Raw genomic sequence first — 26,019 nt, 5'->3', positions numbered from 1 at the left:
TTATTACCCTCGCAGCCCCGGGCCTTTCTGAAGACGGGATCGAGACTTTCCTGGAAGTTGTTTATGGAGTTCCTGCCTTCACCCTCGGCTTCCCCCGTCCCTGGGAGGCTGGGCGGGCTCGCTCTGGTCAGACCCCGTGGGTTCGCGGGCCGGCTCCCCGGTTGCGGGCTCTGATTTCCCGCCGCGGGCGCGCGGCCGCGCTCGCCCCCCGCGCCCCCCGCGCCCCCCGCGCGCGGCCGGGCCGCCGGTGCAGCGCCCGGGCTCCGACGCCGCCTTCGGTGCAGCAGAGCAGGTTGACTCAGGCCGAGTCCCGCCTGGTTGAACTGGGATTAAAAGTTACTGTTTGGGAAGCGATGACTAATTCGAGGCTCGCCATTGCTTTTTAATTCTTACTGAGGATCTGAACATGGCTGTTCCACAGGCACAGCGTTTCGATAATTTTGTCAACTTGGTGCAGCGTGGAAGTGAAACTATTATAAAAGTGTTCACATTCCTACAGGTCCCGATAGATTTGTATAGTGTAAGTTTTTCTTTCGTTCTTAACTTTTTTTTTTTTTTAGAGAACTTGCTTCAGGCTAAACTTCAGCTTAGGAACTTTGCCCAAAAGTTAATTGGTTTTCCAAATACTGCGATGTAGTTGGTCCACTCGGGCTGTAACTTGAGTGAGGAGAGTTGTCGCCCCCACGGCCATGCCCCCACCTAGGCGCAAGGCTGTTGTCTGGTCTCCGGCCGCAGACCGAGGAGTTTTGGAACTCAGAAAAACTCACCTGCTGACAAATACCTGGGGGGGGGGGGGGGGGAAGGAAAAGCAATTTAGCTGCTTGCCTAAACACTTCAATTTGCAAGAAGTAGACTTTATGCCTTTTTCTTATACCCCTGGAAGTGGGTTTCTGAACTCATTATGGGTAAATGTGTGTTGGCATCGCACCCTGCACACTACGGGGCTATGCTGCTTGTTAATATGTTTTGAAAGCATAATACACATAGATTAAATTCCCCATTTTGTGGCACCTATAAGCCAAAATGAATTGCAACTGAAAAGTATATTTATTCTTCTAGTAAGTAATTGCACAAGAATTTATATCCAGCAGTTTATTGATTATATTATTGTCTAGTATAGTTTAGTTTGTTTTTAATAAGTTTCTTGACTAAGTGTTGTGTATCTATAAGTTTGACTTTTATTTCTGCTAGTGATTTCCTAATTCAAGTATATTCTGTTTGAAAACTCAGAAATGTTATGTGACTTTAAGCCACAAATGCCTCTTCTGATTGCTTCCAGTCTCCCTTCCTTGCATATATGAATCTAGGAAATTCTAACTTTTTGATAACCCCTAATTCTAATAATGGAATTTAAATATGAGCAGTGTAAATATGGGTTGTAAATACTATTATCCACAAACTTGGATATAATTCACATATATGTGTATATCCATATTTTCTCATCATGTGATAAAAGCTATTTTATAAATGAGAAAACAGACTCACAGAGATTAGGATATTTACACTAGCCAGTTTGGACTGGAACCTAGATCTTTGGGGTCTGAATGCAGAATTTTTTCTGCTGTTACACAGTGGTAAATATGTAGGTGTGTAAGTTCTCTAGATACAAATATATAGTTGGATTTTCATTTCATTCATTAGGTGGATTTTAAGAACATTTGGATACTTGTAAATCTTTTGCATTCATTAAAAGTTGTATAACTTGTGATGATTGTTTTATTGATGGCATATGTCCATGAGGAGAAAAAAAATGACAGTTGTCATGTGTTTAGGGCTTGGCTTATGAGAAGATATTAACTACTTAAAACCTGCATAGTTATTATATTCCTTGGGTTGTGTTTATACCTGGAACATATTAGAACCTGGAAAAGCACCCATACTGCATTGACCTTATAGAAATTAGGTTTAAAATTCAACATTTAGCCTGGCTGGGCGTGGCTCAGTGGTTGAGCATCGACCTGGGATCCAGGAGATCGGGGTTCGATTCCCGGTCAGGGCACATGCTCGGGTTGCGGGCTTGATCAATGACTCTCTCATCATTGATGTTTCTCTCTCTCTCTCTCTCTCCCCCTCTCCTTTCCTCTCTCTGAAATCAATAAAGATATATTTTAAAAAAATAAATAAATAAAATAAAAATTCAACATTTGTTATTTTAAGGATGTTTCATTCGTTCTGTACTATTTGCCTCTAAAATATGTAGAAGGCACATCAGATGTGTAGTAGGTAGAAAATTCACTTAGATGGACTGCTCATCAATAAAATTGTAGATGTTTGTAAGAGAACATATTAAAATTACATAAAACATTTAAAACTATCCATCTGCAAACCTATATTCTCTGTGTCAAATATTAAATGTTGACATTTTCCTTTGGTAGTTAGATATTTGGTTGCAATGAAAGTCTATCTAGGAAATTTAAAGGGACTATTTAAAAACAATTTTTAAATTTTCACTTTAATGTTCCTATAGGCCAGTACTGATGCAGGCACTGCAGGAGCCCTGACTCCACAGCATGTTCGAGCTCATTCCTCTCCAGCTTCACTGCAGCTGGGAGCCGTGTCTCCTGGGGCACTGACCCCCACAGGAGTAGTCTCTGGCCCAGCAGCTGCACCCACTGCTCAACACCTTCGACAGTCTTCTTTTGAAATACCTGATGATGTACCTCTGCCAGCAGGCTGGGAGATGGCAAAGACATCTTCTGGTCAGAGATACTTCTTAAAGTAAGTGAAAATAATGGTGGGAGATAGTTTTCTAAGGAAAATGGATTTTGGAAAACAGAAAATGGTATCAAGAATTAAAATGTCATTTATTTTTATATTTTACTTAACATCTGTCAAGTTCAGTTAATCTTCCATAGTTGTTTTTGTTTTTTTTCAGTGTGGTATGATCTTTTAACTTGTGTAAATTTTGAAAGCTTGATTGATTCTTGTGTTTCAGAGCCTTTTACTAATCTCTTGTGGCAATTTGGGTGTTCTCATTTTGAGTTTGTGCCAGACCTGTTAATTAGCCTAGCTCAAAACTGAAACAATACCATGAAAAATTTCAAATTGTGAGAATTAAGGGCTGGCATAGTCTTATGAAATATGTATAGTACTAATCTTTTTAAATAAACACTTTATTGGTAGGAAGAACTACAAAATAGTAGGACTTCTTTGGGAGTATAATTTTATAGTATTTTAGATTGTGAAATGACAACCCTTTAGCTGCAGTTTGATGTGATTTATCAGGGTTTTTCCCCCCAAAATGTAAAGGAAAACAATTTTCAGGTTTGGTATACAATTTCTTAGTGGCAAACTTACTAGCAGTTCTTCAAAATAGAGTCCCTCCTCTCTGGGAAACCAAAAAACAAGGCCATTGGGTCATTTATTTTTTTATTTATTGTAATCCTCACCCAAGGATATTTTTTCCATTGCTTTGCAGAGAGAGAGATAGAAACATTGATGTGAGAGAGACACATTCATTGGTTGCCTCCTGCACACTCCCCGATCCGGTCAGGGATTGAGCCTGAAACTGGCGTATGTGTGCCCTTGGCCGGAATCGAACCCGGGACCCTTCAGTCGTGGGCCGACACTCTAACCACTGAGAAAAACTGCCTAAGGCTGGTCATTTATTTTTATTAGACTTTTTGTTTTTAACAAAATGGTAAAATTTCATTAAAGCTGGAAAGATCAATATAAAATTTTATCCCCTCACTTTGAAATTATAGATAAGACCTTAATGTTTTTATCTGGCTTGTTTAAGTGTGTACAAAATGTTTTCGAGAAGTAATTATTACACACTGAAATTGTTGTTTTAAAAAAGTAGCTTACCTTGTACTATTTAATCAGGTTGAAATAATGCAGTGAAAAACAATCTGTGTTTTGACTGAGATCAGTCTTGACAATCTACTCCTAAGGCAAATGTAACATATATTTATTAGATCAGATAATACAATTAATGACATTGTTTTACTGTGTGAGTCTTAATACATATTTTATATTTATTGGCTCTCAGCGTTGGTTGTTAGTTTGTAATGTAAGATACAGTTTTGTGACAGGCTTATTTAGGAGATGAGTAGAGGGGGAAAAAGTTTGATTTTGAAAAGTTTCTGCAGTTTTTGCCCCCTTTCCTGCAACTTTTTTCTTCTTTTAATTCTTTTTCTGGTGTCCTGGTATCCATTTCAAAGGGTCAGGTTTCAACCAGAACAATAAAGAGCCTGAGACTGGAAAGTACACACAAGTCTGGCAAACTCATCTGCATGAGCAAGATCATTTCTTCTCAAGCAGACATCCAAAGTAAATGATTGAAAGAGCTGCTAGCTGTGAGGATGTGTCTTTAAGGGAAAAGGAGTGGAAACAAACCAGGTTGTTAGGCGGAAAAAGAAAGGCTGTACTTTTTTGAACCTCTCCCTGCTGGGTCACATGCTGACCTGGGGAGATTTTTAAACAGCTTAATAGCCTGCTTGCCTTCTGTCTTTGGTTGATTCTGTGGCTGAAAGTATAAGGTTAAAGAGAAACATTTATGCTCTCCTTAGTCTTTTGTATCTTGTAATAATTGCTTACTGGTGACATCTGCCTACGTTTTCATTTTGAGTGATCTTTTTGTTTTGAGCTGAAATAAATGTTCTGTAATTTATTTCTTAAAGCCTCCAGTGGTTCTTCCTTTGAGAAGAAGTGTTTCTCTTAAAGATGTTGATAAAGATGGATTAATGAAGAGTGTATACACATACACACCACATCACTCTTGAACACCCTGCTCGAGTGAGCCTGTAGGGAGGGTAAACCAGGTCAAAGGACTATGAAAATTATGCCGTAAGAGTTATGGTTGCAGGAGTGGAGAGAAGCTTACCTGGAAAAGAAAAAAAAACTTAGAAAAAGAGAGATAAACATGATGGTTCTTCAAGATGTTTTAATTTCATTATTTGAAAGCTGCTAAGAGAATAAATCTTACAAGTTCTCATTAAAAAAATTTTGCAACTATGTATGCTAACGAGATGTTAACTAGACTATTGTGATGATTTTGCAATGTTTATAAATGCCAAATCATGTTGTACTTCTAAATAGTGTATGTCAATTACACCTCAGCTTTTCTAAAAAGTGGGGGGAAAATATTTTTGAGGGACTCTTGGAAGTAAAATTAGGCATATTATATGTGAAGAAACATTAGGATTTTTGACTCAGTGGAATAATTTTTTCATATCATACCTTCCAGAAATAGGTTTTCCCTGAGAGAGAGATCTCGGTCAGTAAAAGCAGGCAAAATCATGGATTAGTTGGTACCTGTCAAGAATTATAGAGAGAGCCCCAAAGAACTGGACATGGAAGATGGCTATTATTATTCTGTTATTCTAAAGATTGTCTGCTTTGTGAACATTATGCAATTTGGATAAAAGTTATAAGAAGGTCAGTTCACATGCAGTTGTTAGCTGCTTCAACAATGTTATTGGCTGGATGAGTTGCCATAAGCAGCTTCCTTTTGTGTACTGCACAGGTAAATGATTAATACCTGTCCTGACTATGAGTCAAAGATGATGATGAATGAAGCTCTTGGAGCCAAGTTCCTTCTGTCAAAGTTCATTTTTATTCGTGTTCTGATGTTTTAAAAGTCAGGCTCTCTTTATATTTTCCTCTTGTGTCTAAAAAGATTCTTCTTGCCTGCTAGATGTAGAATGAACTAAAACTAGTTGCGTATTTTACATTCATTTCCACAGTGAGAAACTATATCTTACGAAACATCTTTTTAGGTACTAGTTGGAACTCCTAAGTTACAAGTATGTAATTTATCGAGATTTATATTTGTCATGAAGATATCTGATCATAAAAGGCCCAGACTTGGAAGGTGATGTAATTTGATTGAAAACTTATAAATGTTGACTTTGGAAACAATTAATTGTTGCCTTGTGACCACAGATGAATGGCTTTTTGAAGTCAATTGTCCCATCTTTTGTTTCAAGGCAGCATAATTACCGAAGGAGGATCATAGACAGGCACTCATTGGTATTTTCAAAGCCCTTCCTAGGTCAGTGAGAAATCTGGAGAAGACTTGTACCTTAGCTTGGCAAGTGATAAAGTAGAATTATGGTGATACTAGCTGTGTTTATCAGTGACACATACTTAAGCTCTGGTATGATTGTGAAGGATGTTGAAAAAAGCTTAGTCTGTGTATTATGTATAATATTTGTTCTAGTGAATTTACTGTTTAAAACTAAGTTCTTCAAAGTTGTATATAGGGCTTTTATTTTTTAAAAACCCTTTCTCTTTATTACTCTGAAAATTATTGCCTTCTTCAGCTGTCTTACAGTTTTCCTACAGGAAATAGTTCTTCAAGTAGTTGGTCAACAACTTCCTATTTCTTTATAAGCTGCTGAATAACTTCCTGAATTAGTATTCTGTAATATCTCTGGTTATAAGGAGTGTTTTTCTCAGATATATTTTATTGAATCTGATACCTTGTAACTATTACCATGTACAAAGAACTTCTTGTATAATGTACCATATAGGACTTCATACTTTGATTTAAGAAATCTGATCCAGGGATTTTAGAAGTTTGTAGATTTGCATTGTTTTAATAATGTTCTGCTTTTTAAAAGAGCATTCTGTTTCATTTCTATTATTTATCACTTTCTGAGTACTGGCCAGTGTTTTCAACCTTGAAGACTCAAGGTTTCTTATGGCTGTGATTTTATTAAAAGTTATATTGAGTATATTGATTCACAGTTTAAAGGGGTGTTTTTTCCAGAGATTTTCAACATTGCACAGCATATAAATTAGCCACTTTTACAACATTAAGTGAACTTGCCTTGCAGATGTTATTGATCACTATAAATGGTTTGATTCTTTTTTGTTATGTTATTTCAAAAGTTAAAAGATGCTCCACTGCTTTAATTAAAACTACCTTGGAAATGTATCAATTAAAGATGAATTAAACTGTTTCTTTTTATAATTTTAAAAAATTTATCTTTATTGTTGCAAGTATTACAAATGTCCCTTTTTTACCCCCATTGAACCCTTCCGCCCAACATCTGCCCCCGCCCCCTCCAGGCCTTCTCCACACTATTGTCTGTGTCCGTAAGCTACGCATATATGCATAGAAGTTCCTTGATTAATTTCTCCCCCCACTCTTGTTATAATTTGATCAATGCTTCTCCCAAACTTTTGCCCACAGAAGACTATACACACATGTAATGTGTGATGTTACATAATAAAGTTTAGCTGTTTTGAAAAGGAACAGTTTCATAAAGAATAAGGTTGTTCTGGTGTTTTTTGGTTTCTTGCTATAGCAAGTGTAACTTGATATGATTTCCTTTTAAAAGGTGAAAGACTTGTAATATCGCCATTAAATGTTGAGTAAGCTGCAAAAAACCCCCGACAAAAAACCCCAGCAAAAACAAAGACCAAAAAAACAAACAAACACCAATTCAAATTGTAATCACAAAGTATTTCCCTATCTGAGGGGAGGGCCAGTCTCTGCCTGTTTGTCTTGCTATTGAGGTTGAGTGGGGAGAGAAGTTGAAAGTATGTCCTCAGCTCTGAGGAAAAATGCTTGCTTCTGCTCAGTGGGTGGGCATCCCGGGAAGAATGGCCGCAGTGCCACAATGATTTAAGCAGAAAAACTCTGGAGGGACTGTTGAATACAGTGGCAGAAGAAAAACAGTTGGAAGATAGTGGATGTGACAGGGTAAATAGAACATGGAGATTAATTTATTTCCTAGGGAAAATAATGAATATTTTTAGTGTGAACTAAGAAGGATGTTTAGTTTAACAAACTAGATGTTTAAATGTAGCAAACTCTCAATGGGCTACAAGATGGTAAGCTAATTTTCTTTAAAAAAATAACATTCAAAAAAGAATTCCTCCCTCAAAGCCTCATGTTAACTATTAAGGGAAAAGTAGTTTTCTAATAATTGAAACATTTTTTTAAAATGTTACTGCTATCCTGAAATCAGTCCTCACTAGTAATGTGGACAAATATGTTTCACTTTATAGTTAGAAAAAATAATATAAATTAGCGTCCTAAAATAGTAATGCTAATATGCTAATAACTTGGAGTTTTCTTTTACCTTAAGGCTTTGGGGAAGAGGTAAACTCTAAACCTAACCTTTTAGCTGTCAAATGTATAGTGAAGTTTAGGCTTAGGGCAAATCAAAGTTAAGTCATTTTGAAAAATCAGTTGTTAAGACTTAGATTATTCAAACTTAATTTGCTACCTTCAGTAATAGCATAATTTAGCCATTAATTATGGCTTGAAAGTTTAATAATAGTTGAGCAGCACTGTATAAAGGGAGGTCTTAAAGAGCTGTGTGGTTCTATAACTATGGTTACTAAGTGATGCAGTTCTTACAAAAAGGGCTTCTGATTCTGGGATTAATCAGAACTTCAAGCTATGAAAGGGGCATTGCTGTTTTTATGAAGAAGAATTGCTTCATGGTTCTGGTTGCTCAAGTCCTGTAGCACCAAGTTTCCTGGGAACAAGTACTGCCACAGTGGAAGCGCTTCTCTTGGGTAGGGCTTGACCCCTTCTAAAAGCAAACAAAGAAGTTTGGTATAAATCACAAACGTCTCCCCCCCCCCCCCTTTTAATATTTTAGGCAAAAAAAAAAAAAAAGGGTCAGTAGTTTAATTCTCATTTGGTTCTTAGCAAGAGAAGAATCATAATCTTTAATACATGAAGTCATAAGATGTTTCTCTGAATAATGTTACAAACTAACAAAATAATGCAAATAGAGGTATCTATTAAAATACCTCCATTTGCTTCCACCAAATATTTACAATGCTTTCTTTGTGGCTAGTGCTATTATTTCCCTATCTCCACCTTAGTGCGGTTCTCTGTCTCTTCACTGGGCTTATCATATCTTCAGCTGGGTCCTGATTCGGGGGTAGTAAAGGTTCTTATTGTTCAAAGCTCCTTCCTTCCCCTGCAATTGCTTACTTAACCTAAAGTGAGCAGGTTTTTTTGTTTGTTTTTAAAGTAAGGTCTTTATTTGACCAAGCATGTTTAGAGAGATGCGCTTTTGATACATTCACGAAAGCCGACTATAGGCTATTTGATTTGGGAGTTAGGGTAAAGACGACTTTCTCAGAGTGCTACTATATGCTTTCACAAAATTAAATGTGGACTAGGAAGTTGTTTGAAATTTAACTTCTCGCATATTCAGAAGTGACTGTAAGACGGAGTTGGCTTTTGGGAAGGAACTAAACCCTGCCATCTAGGAGATGAGGGTAAATGAGGAATTTTTTTTTAAATTTTTTTAAAATTTTTTTTTAATGATTGGGAATTCTTTGTTTTTATATTAATGAAACTGTCCTCCTCCCTCTTGTTCCTCCCCTGTGTATCAGATTTTACAACTTTTTAATATGGTGTATGTTTTTTATTATAAAAGTAACACCTGTTTATATTGTTCATACTGGGACTTTCCTTCACTCTCATCCTGGCAGGTCCTGCTTCACTCTTGTTGGTTGGTTACCCTGTTTTCTGCTTTCCCCTTTTCTTGATTTGCTCACTCTTAAAGTAGGCTTGTCCCCCAAGAATTTGCTGAGAAAATAGGTACATGGTAGGTAACGGCTTTGAGATCCTTTATGTTTAGCAATATCTTTATCTGTTAACATTTGATAGGCAGTTTGCTTGTAGAATTAGGTTTATTTTTTTCTTGGAGTTTTAAAGTCAATGCATCATTTTAATCTAGCTTCTAGTTTTCTTACTCAGCATTTAAACCCCGTTTGCTTCCTTGGGGATTTTAGTTGTTAGTTTTTTGGTTTGTTTGTTTGATCTTTGGGGAAGAGGGGTCTTACATGTCATGGTATGCCTTGGTTTGTACATTTCTTTATTCATTGTAAAGGTTGCACAGTTTGGAAACTGTCTTCAGTGTGAATGGTTCCTCTTAAACATTTTGCAGTCTAGTTGCCCTAACTCTCTCCTTTGGTCCTGGGAAAGGTATGGTTTTTTTTTTAGGTCTTATATAATCTCTTCTGGTCTGTTTTATCTGTTTTCTTTTCCTGGAATGGCTAATCAGAAAATAATTCTTGAATTTTCTTTGCCCCCTTTCTTCCTTCACTTAGCCTTTTGTTATGCTCTCCGGGAGATTTCAACTTTAGCTTTTAACTTTTTGGTTCATTCCCCCCCCCCCCCAAAAGCTATTTATCATTCATAATTTCCAGGGACCCTTTTCTGAGCTCCTTGTTCCTTTGTTATTTTTAATGACATGCTGTTCTTATTTCATGCATGTAGTAATAGAATGTCTCTCTGAGGATATAGCAGGTGTGTCTTTTTAAGTTTTCTTCTGCTACTTTCAGTGTCTCAAGTGGGTTTCACTGGAGTGATATAATAGGGACCAACCAGGCCCTGAAGTTGTGGGGGCCCTAAATGTCAGTATCTTAGTTAGGTTCTCTTGTAGTGGCCAATTTCTCCAGATAAAAATCTGCAGTCCTCTTTATAGAGAGCATTGGTGGTGATGGGTGTTAAGACTTACCAATGGTGTTTTAGGGCTGACCAGCGTGGGGCCTCATCCCTGCCCTTGGCTGTGCCAGGCAGAGCCTCTGGCTCCATTTCTCCGGTACATAAAATTTCCCATCTCCTTGGGCTGGGGAGGGGGATATGTGATAGGTTTTTAAAAGTTGTATGTAGGCTGAATTTTTGTAAATCCAGTTTGTGATTATTAGGTTGACTATGTAAAGTTGCAGTTTTCTAAACCCAAAACAGTAACTAGACAGTTTCATATGATTTAATTTAAATACTACAGGATCAATTTTTAATGAATACGTAAGCAAATGCTTTTACCAGGCAAATGACTAATTCACTTACATTTGTTCATTTAGTGTCAGTTTTGCTAGTTTACATCTTCATGTGTGAGACTTTCTTAAAGGGGGAGCTGTGTACTTTGACACCAGGGTGGTTGGCTTTGGGCAGTGCACGAATTTTGTCCAGAGGGTCTGGATTCTGAAGCGCAAGGAGGCAGAGAGAGTGGCCACTTAATTCTTGTTCTTATGTGTGATAATTGAAATAGTCATATCTATATGTCATTTTCAAGTACTTTGTCTAGTATACACAGCTTTAAAAAGTAGGGCTGTAAAGTAAAACAGCTTTATGAAGTTAGTGTGTCTGTGCCTTCCTACATTCCTTCCTTCCGTTTAATTTTCAACATATATGGTGGTAGGATAAAGAAAATATTTCTGCATATCTAAATTGATTAAATAATTACTGGTATACTTATGTAGTTTAACCCCCCGAGGTATATAACTTGATTTATTTTAGTATAGGTTGTTGCTTTCCCTGGCAAGTACTCTTTTAATAGATAGCTGTCTTCAGTGGGCCATTGTCAGTGCCATAGAATAATACTAATATAAATAATTTTCTTTTTCTTTTTTTTAGAACAATTTTATTTTCTTATTTTTCTACTTTTTTTTTCATTCAAAATTTTTTACAATTACAGTTTAAATTCACTGTTATTTTGGAGAAAGTATTTTCTTTACCTGTAAACCAACCATGGATATGTAAGTAGTTAGAATTTTGTGAAAACTGGGCTTAGGTTAAAATAGATTCACCCAGAGGTTGTGACTGAGATGTGTTAGGATGATGATCTCTAGTTGAATTTCTCCAGACTCACTTTCAACAATCTTTGCCTTGATTAAGTTAAAAGCAGTTATATGTGGAAAAGAGGAATCAACCCTTTTCAAACCATATAAAATCTTAAGTGACCAATGTAAAACCAGACCTAAGCACTCCAGTCATCAATAAAAAGTGTTAAATGGTACCCAAAAAGTGGATACTTCGGACTTGTAAAAGGTATTAAAATGTTGAATGATGCGGAGGAGTGGAATAGAATCAGTACATTTTAGTTAAGTATGTAGAGGAAGGAAATGTGTTAAAATAGCCAAGTGTCAAGGTAGAAGTAAGCTAAATAAATGAGATTTCTGAGACCCTGCCTGTAACTAAACTTTACCAGTGATAGAGTCACAGTTAAAATTTACCAAGCTCAAAGCTCACCTGGATAACTTTTTTTTTTTAAGATTAAAAAAAAAAACAACAACAAAAAAACCTCTGAGGAATAGTTGGCCAAAATACAGATGTTTCTGTTTTTCCTCTACACATGTTCAGACTGATATAGGTTATGTTTCAGAAATTGTGTAGTTTGGATGGGCTCCAGATGATGTAATTGGATCACTTTTATCCCCTCCCAGCTGGAGGGTGTGCAGACTTTCCTGTTAGGACTGGTACAAATCTCTTCTTATGGGTGACAAAATAATCACTGTTTCCAGACAATGACATATAAAATTATTCATTGTCCTCTGTTTGAAGACAAAGCATGCCCTTTGTGTACCTGTCTGTCCTTAAGTTTTCAGTTACTGCCCATCACATTACATCTAATAATAATGTGCACAGCTTATCTGTCAGCGTCCTGACTACTTCTACTGCCTCAAACACACGGCGATTTTTCTCAAGAAAGAACTACTTGGTTCTGGATGGTGTGTGTTGGGTCACTTGCACTGATGTGGTTATAGTCTTTCTCCCTGTTTTTTTTTTTTAGTGGTTTTTTTCATTCACTCTATGTACTTCTCTTGATTTCATAAAAACCTACCGAGTGGGTTTTTGTAGCAGACATTGTTTTAAGGAATCACTGGGTCCCACTCTTTGGAGTTGGGACAAAATTAATAGCACATCAGTCTTGATGGATTGAATGGGTTTCAAGACTCCATTCATTGCAAGTCATCTTGTTTGCCTTTTCATTGCTAACTGTCTCTCACTAGAGAACCTGTTAAGGCTAACTATTATAATCTCGTAAAGATGGGTTTCGTCCTCTTGGTTTAGTTTTATGTATGTAGCTCTTGATGTATTTGTTGGCAGATGACATCCCTTAGTCTGCTCATTTATTTCAGAGTCTATTGGTTGATTAATGCCTTCAGTCCCTGCAATTAATGCAATGCAGCTTCGTGCTAAAAAGATGCTAGAGTCTCTGCCTTGCGTATTCTAAAATTAATTTTATAAGTTTGAGGTTATTCTTGAACTCAAATAACTAGAACTGTTTTTAAATCCTTGGGTGGATATAAACAGTCCTACTTAGGGTATTATAAGTCTTTTCCATTTGACTGCTTTAGAATTAAGTAAATAAGAAATAAAATTCTGTTGTAAAAGTGGTACCAGTGAGTAGACTACTATGGGAGTTCAGGGGAAGGGATGGTACTCGGGTTATGCTTATGGAATTAGTGTTTTCAACTCAGCGAATGTGGGTAAAGAAGGTGGGGAGTCAAAGACTGAACTGCAGAAAGTTTTTCTGGTAACAAAGGGTTTGATTTTCCTGCCTGGATGACATTTCTATCTTAAGAGACTCCTTCCTTCATCAGAATGAAGCTGTTACTTGTAGTTAAATCTGCCCTCATGTTGGACATTTAAAAAAAAACACAATTCTGATATCAAAAAAGCTTGAAAAAAACCATTAAATGACGTGGTTTTATTCACTGCTTGGAAAAAAAACATTTTATAAGTGAGGACCATCTATTACATGAACATTGTCACATACAATTCTGTATGCATTTTAAAAGTTTGTTTTGATATTACAGTCTAAGATTTTTGTGTGTGCTACTTTTGACACTGTTTGTCAGAAAATGCTACTTGAAAGGATTCTTTCCATTTTTCTGGTACTGTTTAAATTTAGCTTAATGTTCATTTGTTTATCAAGTAAACTTTATTAGAATTATGCAAAGTGAATATAAACTCTGCATGCATGGATTATTTCTGTTTTACATATCACTGCACAGATTGAATTAATAGTAAAATAAGTGTAAAAGCAACAGTATTTTAATTTTTAAGGTTGCATATGAAAGCTGCTGATGACTGAAACATTTTCTTTTAAAAATTTAAATAATTTTTAAAATTAAGCTTTAGAATTTGTTTTAGGCAAGCAGAATCAGATGGTCAGTTCATTTTACATTACCAAAACCAGGTAAATATTTGAGAGCTTTTTATTAATGAATCTTATTAAAGTAAATTGTAAAACAAATCTGATACCCTATCACCATTAGAAGTTATTGTGGAAACTAAATTTTGTCTTTTAACACACTCCAGGATTTTACATTTATTAATGAAACTTTCCTGGGACACAGAGCAGTGAGAATTCTTTACCTAAACTCAGAGTTTCATTTAGTTTTGGAAGGAAGCTAGGAGTTTCAGGAATGCTAGTAATTAGGAAACGAATATAGTCGACAGTAACGTATTAGGCTGTTAAGATTTCAACCCTGTTTTATAGTAAGTCACGCGGAGGTCATGTATGTTACTGGTTGTCTTAGTAAGCTGGGCTGCCATAGCAAACCACAGACAACCACCTAGCATTTCTCACAGTGTGGAGCCTACGAAGTCCAAGATCAGGGTGCCAGCCAGGCAGGGTAGGTTTCCTTCTGAGGCTTGCTCTCTCGGCTTTAGGCGACTGCCTCTGCTGAGTGCTCTGCCGACCTCTTGTGCGCACAGAGGTTTCCTTACGTGTTGGTGGGAGCCTTTAAAGAGGGTGAAGGCAGGAGCTGCAAAGCTTCCTGAGGCCGTTGTATTATGTCACTTCTACATTCTCTTGGTCTAATCATTTGGCAAAGCCGGGGCAGATGCAGGGGGTGGGGACGTAGACTCTGCCTCTTGATGGAAGGAGTTGCAAATATTGTGGCCATGTTTTTAAGTCTACCACACTTAAATGGGAATTTTTTTAAAATAGTGTTCAAAATAGGTGAATTATCATCTGGGACCTGAAAAAATCAGTGTAAGAACATAATGCCACTGGAAAGCAGTTCATACTGTTAAGTAAAATCTCATTTTTGTGTGAATACTGTAATATAAGTTGATAGGTGTTTCCCTCTTGAGATGCCATCAAATCAGTTAAGTTATTTTTAAACTACTCAATGGGTAGACAAAGTATGGACTTTGGGGTTGCAATTGACGTTTACGGTTCAAGACCACGAGTTGTAATTGACATCTAATTGTAATTATCCTCTAGAACTTAACTCTGGTATTTTATGCCCCCCCCAAATTGTCTCGTTTTATATTATCTTTAGATTAACTTAAGCATGAATTCACAAGGAACATATAGCAGAAATGGAACCTGGGTTTCCTGCTACCTGTTTGTGTTTGATTTCATTACATTGCTTTCTTTCCCTACCTCAGTTCAATTAAGTTGAGAAAAATCTGTATTGTTGTTGCTAATAGATTTGACTTTATTAATTGGCTATTCATTGGATTTTTGTTAATTTATAGGCTAGTAAGTTATCTGAATTAGTAAGCTACATCTGTGTATAACATATATATACACATATACACATGCATACACATATATATACACATATATACATATATACATGAAATTGAATGATTAGAAGAAACTGATTTAGTTCTTTGTAATTTGTTACCTAAAAGTTGAATTTAAACAGTGATTTATATTTTAGCACTGTGATTCACACTTCTGCAATCAATCAGTAATGTGGTTAGCAGGATAGCCCTAGTTGTTCTCGTGACTTTTTTTTTGTTTTCTTAAAAAGGTCCATGGCGACTCCTCCATTTTTGGTAGTGGAGTTGCATTGGGTCTATGAAGAGGCTTCACAAGAAAAAAAGAGCAGCTATTTATGGAGCATTTCCTCAGGCCTGCAATTTGAAGCCATTACAGCAAAGTTGCTGAGCAAGTCCGTGATTACATGCCAGCAGTCACTGAGGCCCCCACCCTGCAGCTTGTGTGGATAAGAGTTCAGGACTACTGCTGTGCAAAGTTTCCCCTTTTCAATTATTGTCAATTGCTTGCTTTTTAAAGAGCAGGCAGGTTTCATGCATTCTAAACCCACTTTCTTAACAGTTAGATTATTAAGTGGTTATAGGATATAAACTGGTTTTTTGAGTTTTCAGGAAATAATTCAGCATCCAAGAATATGATTTTCCCCATCTCCCATTCCCTTTTAGTTAATTCAAATCAGGCTATCCTATCAAATGCAGATCTTGTCCAGCAGTTTTGCTTAAGCTCACAAAAACAGATGTTAGGAGTTGTCTATCAAAGGGATTTCAACTTAATGTATACATCCTGTAGACCTGGAGCCCATGTTTGAGAGGAGTTTGATTTTCAAAGTTTAGGTAACTTTGTTGCCTTCCTATGAAAATACCATTCATTTCTCTAAAGAGTTTTTATGTTTGTTTGTGTTTCTTAATAGTGGTAGAAAATCAATTAAATGGCCTCATTTGTGTTTGATGACAGCATATGATGAAGTGAAAACCAATGAGCTTCAGTCTGCTCAGTAATAAAATTACTAGTAGCAGTTTTATCTTAAACAGGACACTTCTAATCTGAATTTTACAACCTTTCCACCCTTTGGTGTCAAACTTTCAAAATTTAGGAGATTTTCTATGTTATAGTCTGGTGTCTTAAAAAAATTAGGCATTGCTGCACAGAATTTTCTTTGTCCTAGTAAAACAACAGACTAGATTCACTTTCAGGAAATTTTTTAATGACTGAGAAAAATGGTTTTACCTGTAATTTTAATTTCAAGAAAGCATCAGTTGATAGGAATTATGTTACGAGAATTGAAATGTGCTTTTAATTCAAATTCTTTTCAAGTGTTGTCATAATATAGGATATTTAAAATGGTTTTTGAGTCATGGCCATTATCTAAACGAAATGTTTCCTAATTTATTATATCTTTATAAGTCTCCCCTGCCCCCACCCCTTCCCTCCACAACCCATGATAGTTAACAACATAGACTTAAAGGAAAAAAAGAATAGCGTCCTTATAGGATGCCCACGAAATCACTACGCCTTTACAAAATGTCAACTTAACCCCTAAATAATCCTCTTGAGTTCCACAGACCTGGTGAAATAGTGAGTTTCTTAACTCTGGCAGTTAAAATAGAAATTTTTTAGTTCTGTGACCTAAATTGAGATTTAGGACATTTCTGTAGTATTTAGATAAATGATAGACTTGAAAACTGCTTTTTGGACTTTTTTACACTGCTCTCCCACCCCCCTTTCCACCAACTCTTTAAATGATATACAAATTCCTTCAAGATTCAGCTCACAAATTCCTTCAAGATTCAGCTCAGATTTTAATTCCCTAGAGTGTCTTCCTAGATTTTTCCTAGTCCCAAATCTGTTTTAGAGTCAGCCCCCTTTTCTGGACTTCCGTGAACCTTGCTGCACTGGGGATATGTTTTCACTTACAGACTGGTTGTACTGTGTACCCTGTAACTAGCATAGTGCCAGCGCATATTAGTTGCTCACCAAAACATGTTGAGAATTGCTTTTACATGTTTTCCCAGTCATTTCAGAAACACTGCGTTATTTTCATGTTTTGGTGCCTTCGAAGGCTTCAACTCGGTGCTGAGCTACAGAACATAAGGATTGAGAGCATGTGTCCCTGTCCTCGGAAGGCAAGGTGTGTGGAATAGCTAGAAATGGCGTGAGAAAGTGTCTTGTTGACTCCTAAACAATGTGGTATGCCCTAAGTATGAGGTAGTCACTACGTTAGTAATCCAGAAGAAGAGATTGCCTGCTGTGTTGGAGTTGTCAGAAGGTTTTTGGAGGAGCTTGGTCTTTGGTTGTATTTAGTGTGTGGGTAGGATTAAGTAAAATAGGGTTATATTCTGTACCAAATACTGAAACCTTTTCTTGACTTTTCTTTTTTGTGAATGGCTTTGTAACTTGACACTGTGATTTTAATAAAATCCTGTCTGATTAAAAAAAAATATACCCCCTTATTTGAATTTCTGTTGCCTGGTGCTTGTCACCCCCACTGGATATTTGCAAGGTCCGTTCAGTTCACCATTATGTCTTAAGCACTTAACATAGTGTCTGGCGTGTAATAAATGCTTAACAATCTGGCTGGCTGGCTAGCTGATTTTCTTACTTAATTCCAGGAGCCTTGGTTTCCTCATCTGTAAAATCAGTGGTTTAAAATATATGATTTCTGCCTGACTCAGCGTGGCTCAGTGGTTGATCGTTGACCTGGGATCCAGACAATCAGGATTCGATTCCCGGTCAGGGCACATGCCCAGGTTGTGGGCTCGATCAATGACTCTCTCATCACTGATGTTTCTCTCTCTCTCTCTCTCTCTCTCTCTCTCTCTCTCTCTCTCTCTCTCTCTCTCTCTCTCCCTCCCCTTTCCTCTCTCTCAAATCAATAAAGATATATTTTAAAAAGTATGTATATGATTTCTAAGAACTTTTCCAGCTCTAACATGCTGTGAAAATCAATGAAATCAATTTAAAAAGTCACATGAATTCACAGGTCTGTTTGTAAATATCAAGTTAGGTATTTTCTGATGTGATGTTATATTTACAATACTTTGAATTTGGCATAAAGTATACTAAATTTAATATATAAATACTACCATTAAGCAAAAGCACTTAGTAATGTTGGCAATGGGAGGTATTTTAAAGGAGGGATTTTTTTCTGATTGTGACTTAACTAGAAGAAAATGAAAACTGAAAAAGCTCTAACAGTGACATTAAGGGATCTAGGTAGAAATTCAGATGAAAATGACATTTAGGACTGAAAGAGTTAGGAAACAAAGGGCTGACCTTCCTAGATACAGAATCAGTGATTAGTTTGGCAGTATAGTTTTGGTAAGAATACAAACTAATTTTAAGAAATACTGGTTCTGTTTGAGGCAATACTAACATATCACAAGTTGTTTATTATCTATTGAACTGTAAAAAAGATATTAGAGCCCTGGCCCGAGTGGCTCCGTGGTTGGAGTGTCAGCCAGTGCATCAAAAGGTTGCAGGCTCAGTCCCTGGCCCCAGTTGGAGTGCATGCAGGAGGCAGTCAATTGATGTGTGTCTCATATTTATGTTTCTCTCTCGCTCTCTCCTTTCTCTCCCTCCCTTCTCTTTGAAAATCAATGGAAAAATAATCCTTGGGTGAAGATTAACAAACAAAAATAGAGAAATAAACTTTAAAAAATATATGAATTAGAAAAATTAAACTCAAGATCTAAACTGCCAGCTCTTTCTCATTTGTATCTTCTTTGTTAGCACAAAAACTTAGAGGCAGTCATTATCCTTAAGAGCCAAAAAAGGCTTTTTCTAGCCTTCTGAGAGCAGAGCTGTTTATTGTTGTCAGAGCCACAGCAGAGAGTTCCAGACACTTTCCATCTCTTTTGGAATCTCTTTACAATCAGTTTTAATTTTGGACTGCTTCAATAGTCAGATACAACTTAGAATTTTTTTAACCCGTTGTAGACAGTAATGCAAGTTGCCGATGATGGTTTAGTTACTTCATTCATTCCATGTATGGAAGAATGTTAATATTTTGTGAATAGGGTAGTGATTTATAGTTAGATTTAATTTCAAAGAAAAACATTGAAACTTCCTTTGGACATGTAAAAATTGTTTATGTACTACACTTGACATAACTGCTTTAGAGTAACCACACTTGAATACTTGCTGTGTGAATGAATATTTACCATGCTTTCTCATTTACTCTTCTCCATAGTCTTAAATATGTGACTATTACATGTTTTATAGATTGGGGGTCTTCCGGAAGAGGCGAAGTAACTTACACCCATCCGTGCCTGTGTCATTCCATAGCACTGGCTATTTCTATTAAATCTGTGGCCATCTCTTTATCATCAATAAAGTTTTTTTGTAGACCAAGTTAAATCTACGCTGTATTTCTCAGTCTCATTCAGTGTCACGTACTCCTTTGGTGATTATTAAACACTTGTTGAATTAAACTACGATGCTTTAATTTCTTTACCATGTTCCTTAAAAGACATGACACCAGTAAAGATGAATTATCTATGTGTTCAGAAGCTTCCTGAGTGATTCCGATATATGCATCCACTTATCAGGTAGTTGTTGAATGAATTGAAAAGACTTCAGTTTCAACATATCTTCTTTTTTTAAAAAATATATCTTTATTGATTTCGGAGAGAGGAAAGGAGAGGGAGAGAGAGATAGAAACATCGATGATGAGAGTCAGTGATCGGCTGCCTCCTGCATGCCCCGGACTGGGGAACAAGCCCGCAACCCGGGCATATGCCCTGACCGGGAATCGAACCCCGATCGCCTGGATCCCAGGTCGACGCTCAACCGCTGAGCCACACCCGGCCAGGCTCAACATATCTTATACTATCAATCTTTAAACACATATAGTTGTGAAATGGGTGGATCCCTATTTTACAGGTAATATTTAGCCAGCACTTCCTCCCACCTACTGCTGCCAATTTAAGTTCCTTTTATTATTTAATATATATTTGTGATAATATATGTGAGAGTATCACCTAAACTTTGTAAAAGACCATATAAATATCGTCTGTCCTTTATTACCTGGCCTTGTTTATTGCTAAGGGTGGGTCACTTGGCATAGGCACTGAGGGAAAAGAGCTCACATAGACATCTTACTTTATCTGAAAACCAGTATTTTAGTTAAATAAGTTATGTGTTAGCACTTACACATTGGATTAGAATTTGATGAGGATTTCATTTAGGCTCATGTTGCTCTGCTTTTATATAATAACAGCGAAAATAGTAACAAATTTAAATCAACACTCATTATAACTTCCTAAATGGAACTGTCCTAATTGGAATTTCCACTTCTGGGAATGTTGAGTCATAAGAATGATTTCTTTCATAGTACCCAGTTAAGAAAAAGTGGCCTTCTTAAAGAGATGTAAAGAAGACCAAGCACATGTGCAGACTGGCAGGTGTGTGGCAGAGGGCATTCCAGCATTGGCAGCCCGGTGTGAGAAGAGATGACCACCTGGGTACCTTCTGGCTCCAGACCTGTGATCAGGAGTTTATAATTAAAGGTGTTTGAACACCAAAAATAATACCACACACGCCCATTTAAATGAAAACTGAAAATCCATGGAATTATAAAAGGTCATTTATGTCCACACACAGGTAATTTTTTCCCAAAAGTAGTTCAAGTTACATAGTTTTCATTATGATCTTAGGGCTGAATTATTTCCATGGGAGTAAAATATTTAATTGTATAATTTTATGTAGGGAAAAAATAGTTTTATTTAAGGAAATTTACCTTATGATGTTTTAGGACCCTCTCTGTATTTAAAGTAAGGCACCTGTTGTGTGAATTTTAAAGGAGGCTTAATGATTTTACGGGATGCTTATTTTCAAAGTATAGAATAAGCTTCTGCTTTTAAGAATTCAGCCTAGTGCTTCAAATGAGAGCTCATGTATTGCAACATTATTTATCTATTTTTGTAAAGGGCTGTTAATCACTTGGTGCCACCCTGTCTGAGTTGTGTGCTTGTGGATTGTCTACATGAAATCACTTGATACGGCCTCTCATTTCTGCAAAAATGTTTCTTATATTTTTAGCCCACCACCCTAGTGTGAAGCTAAATTATTTAATAGAAATATTTAGAGACCAGGAGTTTACTTTTAATAAAATCTTCATTGCAGATGTTGCCGTAACCTTTTTGGAACAGGGTAGTGTTTAAAAGCAGATGTTAATGTAGTTATTAAATATAATTCCTTTATCCTACCTCTGGCCAAAATACACGTGCGTAGGCACACACTCGCACACTTGCTCTTGCTACTATTTCTAAGCGCAGTCTTTTGTTTAAAAAAAGGACTTGTATGTCCAGTTTATTTCCACGTTTCTAGATTTGAAGTTTTACTGGATACTTGTTTTTTGATGGGACTCTCATTTAATGCCTCTCGAATTATTCTGCAGGAGTGTTAGCAAGGGTTGTAAACTGAAGTTCTTACGTGAAATGTGAGACTGTGACCTCTTCATCCAAAGGCCAGGAGTGTTGCCAAGCGAACCAAACCCTGCTGTTTCCTAAGAATAGAAGTACTCTGCTTAATGATTGGAGTTTGACTCAGTGCTTATGGTGTTCTCCGATAATTGGTCAGAATACCAGATACACATGTGGACAAGCAAGTATTTCTTTGTAGAGAGAAAAGAGGCAAAATATAATATACCAGAAAAAGCACTGATACCCAAAACCTGCCTCTGCCCTCATCTTATAGAAGTTGTCTTCAAGCATGAAAAGAAGTGTCCATTTTTATGTTAACTATAAGCAATTTGAAAAGAAACATGTAACAAATGTTTCATCTAAGTCTTTCATCCTTGGAAACTTAAGCCCTAGAAACCATAAATATTGAACTGAAGGGCAAAAAAATTGAAGGTAAAGAAAGATTATTAGGAAGCATGAAGAAATAGGTTCATATGTGAGGTATGAAATATTTATTGAATGCTGGCCATATTTTTCAACCTATTCAAAATTAAAACAGTAGGCCTCAAAAGGCTGCTTTTTGGGTTTTTTTTTCTTCAACATTTTAAAATTGATTTTAAGAGAGAGAGTGAGGGAAAGAGAGAAAACACTGATGGGAGAGTGGGAACATTGATCGGCTGCCTCCTGCACTTCCCCTACCAGGGATCGAGTCTGCCACCCAGGCATGTGCCCTGACCGGGAATCGACCAGCAATCTTTCGCTGCACTGGACGACATCCAGCTGAGCCACGCTGGCCAAGGCATAGGTCCTCATTTTGCGAGCAAGATTAGTAATACCTAATGAATTCAAGATTCTCGTTCTCAGATCTAAGCTGCCTTATATGTGTTTTTACTTTGCTTACTCATCCGGGTCTTTATACTTTTCAAAATTTGCAGTGTTTTAATTTCCTAATATTTTAGAGTCTTTTCAGCACAAAAGTGGTTGTGAAGCCATGGTCCACTAGGTAGTTGATAGGTAGGTCATTTAATCAAAATTCAATTAGGTTTAGTTAGTTGGGTCAGTTATGTCAAGGAATTAGTTTGGTTAGTAAAGTCACATTTATGTAGTGTAGTTGTACAAGTCAGTGGAACCACTAGCCTAGAGATTAAGATCAATGGTCTGGCCCCAAACCTCCTCTCTAGCCTCTGTGTACTCCTCTTCCCCTCACCCTCTCCCTGCCCACCACGCACCACCAGTCAGCTGTTCTGCCGTGACCGTGCGCGGTCACACTATTTGGGCTACTTATCCAAGGAGGTCTCCCCAACCTCTTCATTTTTATTTTACCATTTAAGGCTCAGCTCCAGCTCAGATACTAGCACAGATTTTTCTGTAGCTTGCATTGATATTATTTGAACTTCCCATCTCAACTTTTGTGGTGTTAACTTCACACATTTTTATTCCTATAGCATTTCTTTGCTTCTGATATGTATATTTTTCACATTGTAACCTGTGAAATTAGGGTACTTCTTATAGCCCATGGGATCTTAGATTTGATTAAATAAGGTACTACTCTGTTCTGGTACTTAATTAGAGAATTGAGGTCCTGTGGTTGCCTCCCTTCTGGAACTTGCCCTCCTTGTTGGGGCCATATCTTTCATTCCTCTGACAACACAGCACCCAATAGTTTCTACTCAAATGTTGTTGAATGAAATTGAAATACTTCAGTTGGCTTTTACTATATTCAGTTAAATTTCAAGGGTATGCATGATATGTTCTAAAATATATCAACAATAATAACAGCAAGACTAGCACTTGTTAGGTATTTATTACATGCTGGTACAGGTTTAAGTCCTTTATAGGAGTAACTCATCAAGTCCTCACAACAACTCTGTTATTGATGAGGAAACTGAGGCACAGTTCATCTAAGATCATATAGCTAATAGATGGCACAGCCAGGATTCCAACTGTCAATCTGGCACTAAAGCCTATGCCCCTAACCACTATTCTGTACTAAAGTGTAGTTGAATCTTTACTTAACTAGGCACTGTTCTTAGATGTATTTCTCATATACTCTTTACCACAGCCCCATGAGGATTTATAATGCAATAAAATAGAACACTCCTGCTTAACCATCTCTAGATAGAAGTTCTAGTATCTGTTTGACACTATAAAGAAGTAAACAAGATAAAATAACTTCCTGCCATTAAGGAGTGTACATGCTAGATTTAGGGCTTAATAAAAGGATCTTTCTAGGTCTCTTTCACCCTTTGAAATTACTGAAATTCAATTGCTAAAGTACATCCAGACCCTAAATGAAATGAACCAACATTGAGTACCTTCTACGCTTAAGAAAGATGGACCTCAGCCCTGTTTACAAAAGAGGAAACTAAGGTTCAAAGAGATTAAATAACTTGACCAACTGATTGAACAAGAAATACGGGTAGAGTTCAGTTTCCACATTGGATTGCAGGTCCTCTGTGGTGGTCTTTTATTTTAATTTTAGGGGTTTTTGGAAGTCTTCTCCCACCATCCTTTTATTCCACCCAAGAATTACTGTAAAACTCATTCAACAGCTGTTACCAAAACTTTTATAACCTTGTATTTATATTATTTATATTTAATGTTAAGTACATAGTTTCTGTCAGCCATACCATGAACTTTAAAAATGGATATTTTTTAGAAAAATTAGAATAATAGTCATGAAAAAGGAGAAGATGTTCACTATTTAGGTTTTAAAAATTATTTTAGTATATTGTGGAATTTGGGGTAAAACAATCCTTCAGAAAAGTCTTTAAAGGCACCCGTGTGAATTTTCTAAGTCTTTGACTACCCTTGATTATTTAGAATAATTAACAGAGTAGCACAGTCTGTATTGGAAACAAGAATTTTGTATGTTTTTAATCTGTTTTAAACTTTAGCCCATCTCTTAATGTGAAAATAACATGTTTAAACCAGGAAGTCTGTTTCTAAGTTGACTTGTAAGAGAATTGCAGCTCTGATCTGTAAACTGCAAGTAAATATCTGACTTGTCTGCAAATACCTGGTTTCTGGGCTTTGGGGAGCCTGAGAAGGCCATTGATTTGAAAGCTGAGATGAGTATGCATTTATGACAAGCCTGTATTTCTTCAGGAGAGTAGGTTTGGGTTCAGTTTATCTGAAAAATCTTGTGTAATAGGTAACTGAAAAAATAACTACAACTATACATAGTTCAGCAGTGGTTCAGTAAGCTCAATAAATCCTGTTTGCTCACTGTGTGCCACGCACTGATGGTTTCTGGATGGCATTAATGTGCCAGGTTTAAGGACCCCATAAGAATTAATGATACCTATTCAGTGTTGGTGTCAAACTTGGGGTACCTATGCAGCACTAGAGCCATTAATAGAGTATTTATTTGATAGGCATTTTAAAGTACTGTCTTACTATTCTCTGGATAGCATACAAACATCTTAAATGTTTTCTTCTGCCAGTTCCTGGTCATTACATCAACCCACTTTTTAAAATAAATACAAATTATATTTTTTTGACCAAGTAATGTTGGTTCAATGTGGGAATGGGATTAGAAAATACAGAAAGGCCAAAAGAACAAATAAATATACCCATAATCTCGTTACCTATCGATAATATTTTGGCTGTATATTTTCAGACTATTTGCAGTAAGTAGTCTTTTGGATATTGCCAAACAACTCTTCAGTAAAGTAATAACTATTTGTCTTTCCACTAGTAACATAAAGTTAGAATTTTGTTGCTATTGTGTTTTACCTCTTCACGTGTTACTTTGTAGTTTCTATTTAATTACATCTTGAAGTATGAGTTTTTAGGTTATTAAAGTGACCACTCTGGGCAAAACACCATACTAGATGATATGGAGGAAAACTTGAGATTGTCCCTGTAAAGCAACAAGTTCAAGGAATATTAATGCTATGCAATGAGCGCATTCAGATAGGATGATCACCAGCCAGAGGAATCAATGTACAGCTTCTTGAACGAGCTGTTTTGGAGTGAGAATTTGAAGTGTCTGTTGTATAAAAAGAAGAGGCCTGATTTATACAAGGGCATGGAATATAAGATGAGCATGGCTGGATAAGAAAAAGACAATATAGACAATCTATCTGCAAGAGAGAAAGGAAGCTGGGGAGAGAATGGGATGGTCAAATTGAGTGTTATGCCAGGGGATGGATGAAAGGGGAAGCCAGATTTATTGATGTAGAGGTAGGGGAGAGGCCAGATAATGAATTGTGTTTCAGGGAAGTTGGCCTAGCAGCTGTTTGGAAGGTGTCCCATGGCAGGTAGTCAAGTTTAAGTCTTTTAAGATAGATGTGAAATGATTAACCAGACTTGTTATTGCAGAGTATATAAGGGTACGTACGTGATTTAATATTGCTTTTATGATCATGGAAAGTGGAAAGAAT

The 26,019-nt window shown here is 36.7% G+C and overlaps 1 protein-coding gene across 9 annotated transcripts in view; it reads left to right on the top strand.

Moving 5' to 3' along the window:
• The window catches only part of YAP1 (Yes1 associated transcriptional regulator), a 102,650-nt gene that overhangs the window by 1,054 nt on the left and 75,577 nt on the right, over positions 1-26,019 (top strand). For 8 of the 9 annotated variants that reach the window (XM_087821585.1, XM_087821581.1, XM_087821583.1 and 5 more), the window contains exon 2: positions 2,468-2,718. In XM_087821585.1, coding sequence (XP_087677711.1) covers positions 2,468-2,718 — 251 coding nt within the window. Of the gene's footprint in view, positions 1-299; positions 521-2,467; positions 2,719-26,019 lie in introns of those variants that run through there. The other variant, XM_087821586.1, reaches the window with a different exon arrangement.

Source organism: Miniopterus natalensis, chromosome 11 (genome assembly GCF_054644295.1).
Source record: "Miniopterus natalensis isolate mMinNat1 chromosome 11, mMinNat1.hap1, whole genome shotgun sequence".
Taxonomy (NCBI): Eukaryota; Metazoa; Chordata; class Mammalia; order Chiroptera; family Miniopteridae; genus Miniopterus; species Miniopterus natalensis.
The sequence above is the reverse complement of the archived record's forward strand: the minus strand, read 5'-3'. Positions and strand labels throughout refer to the sequence as shown.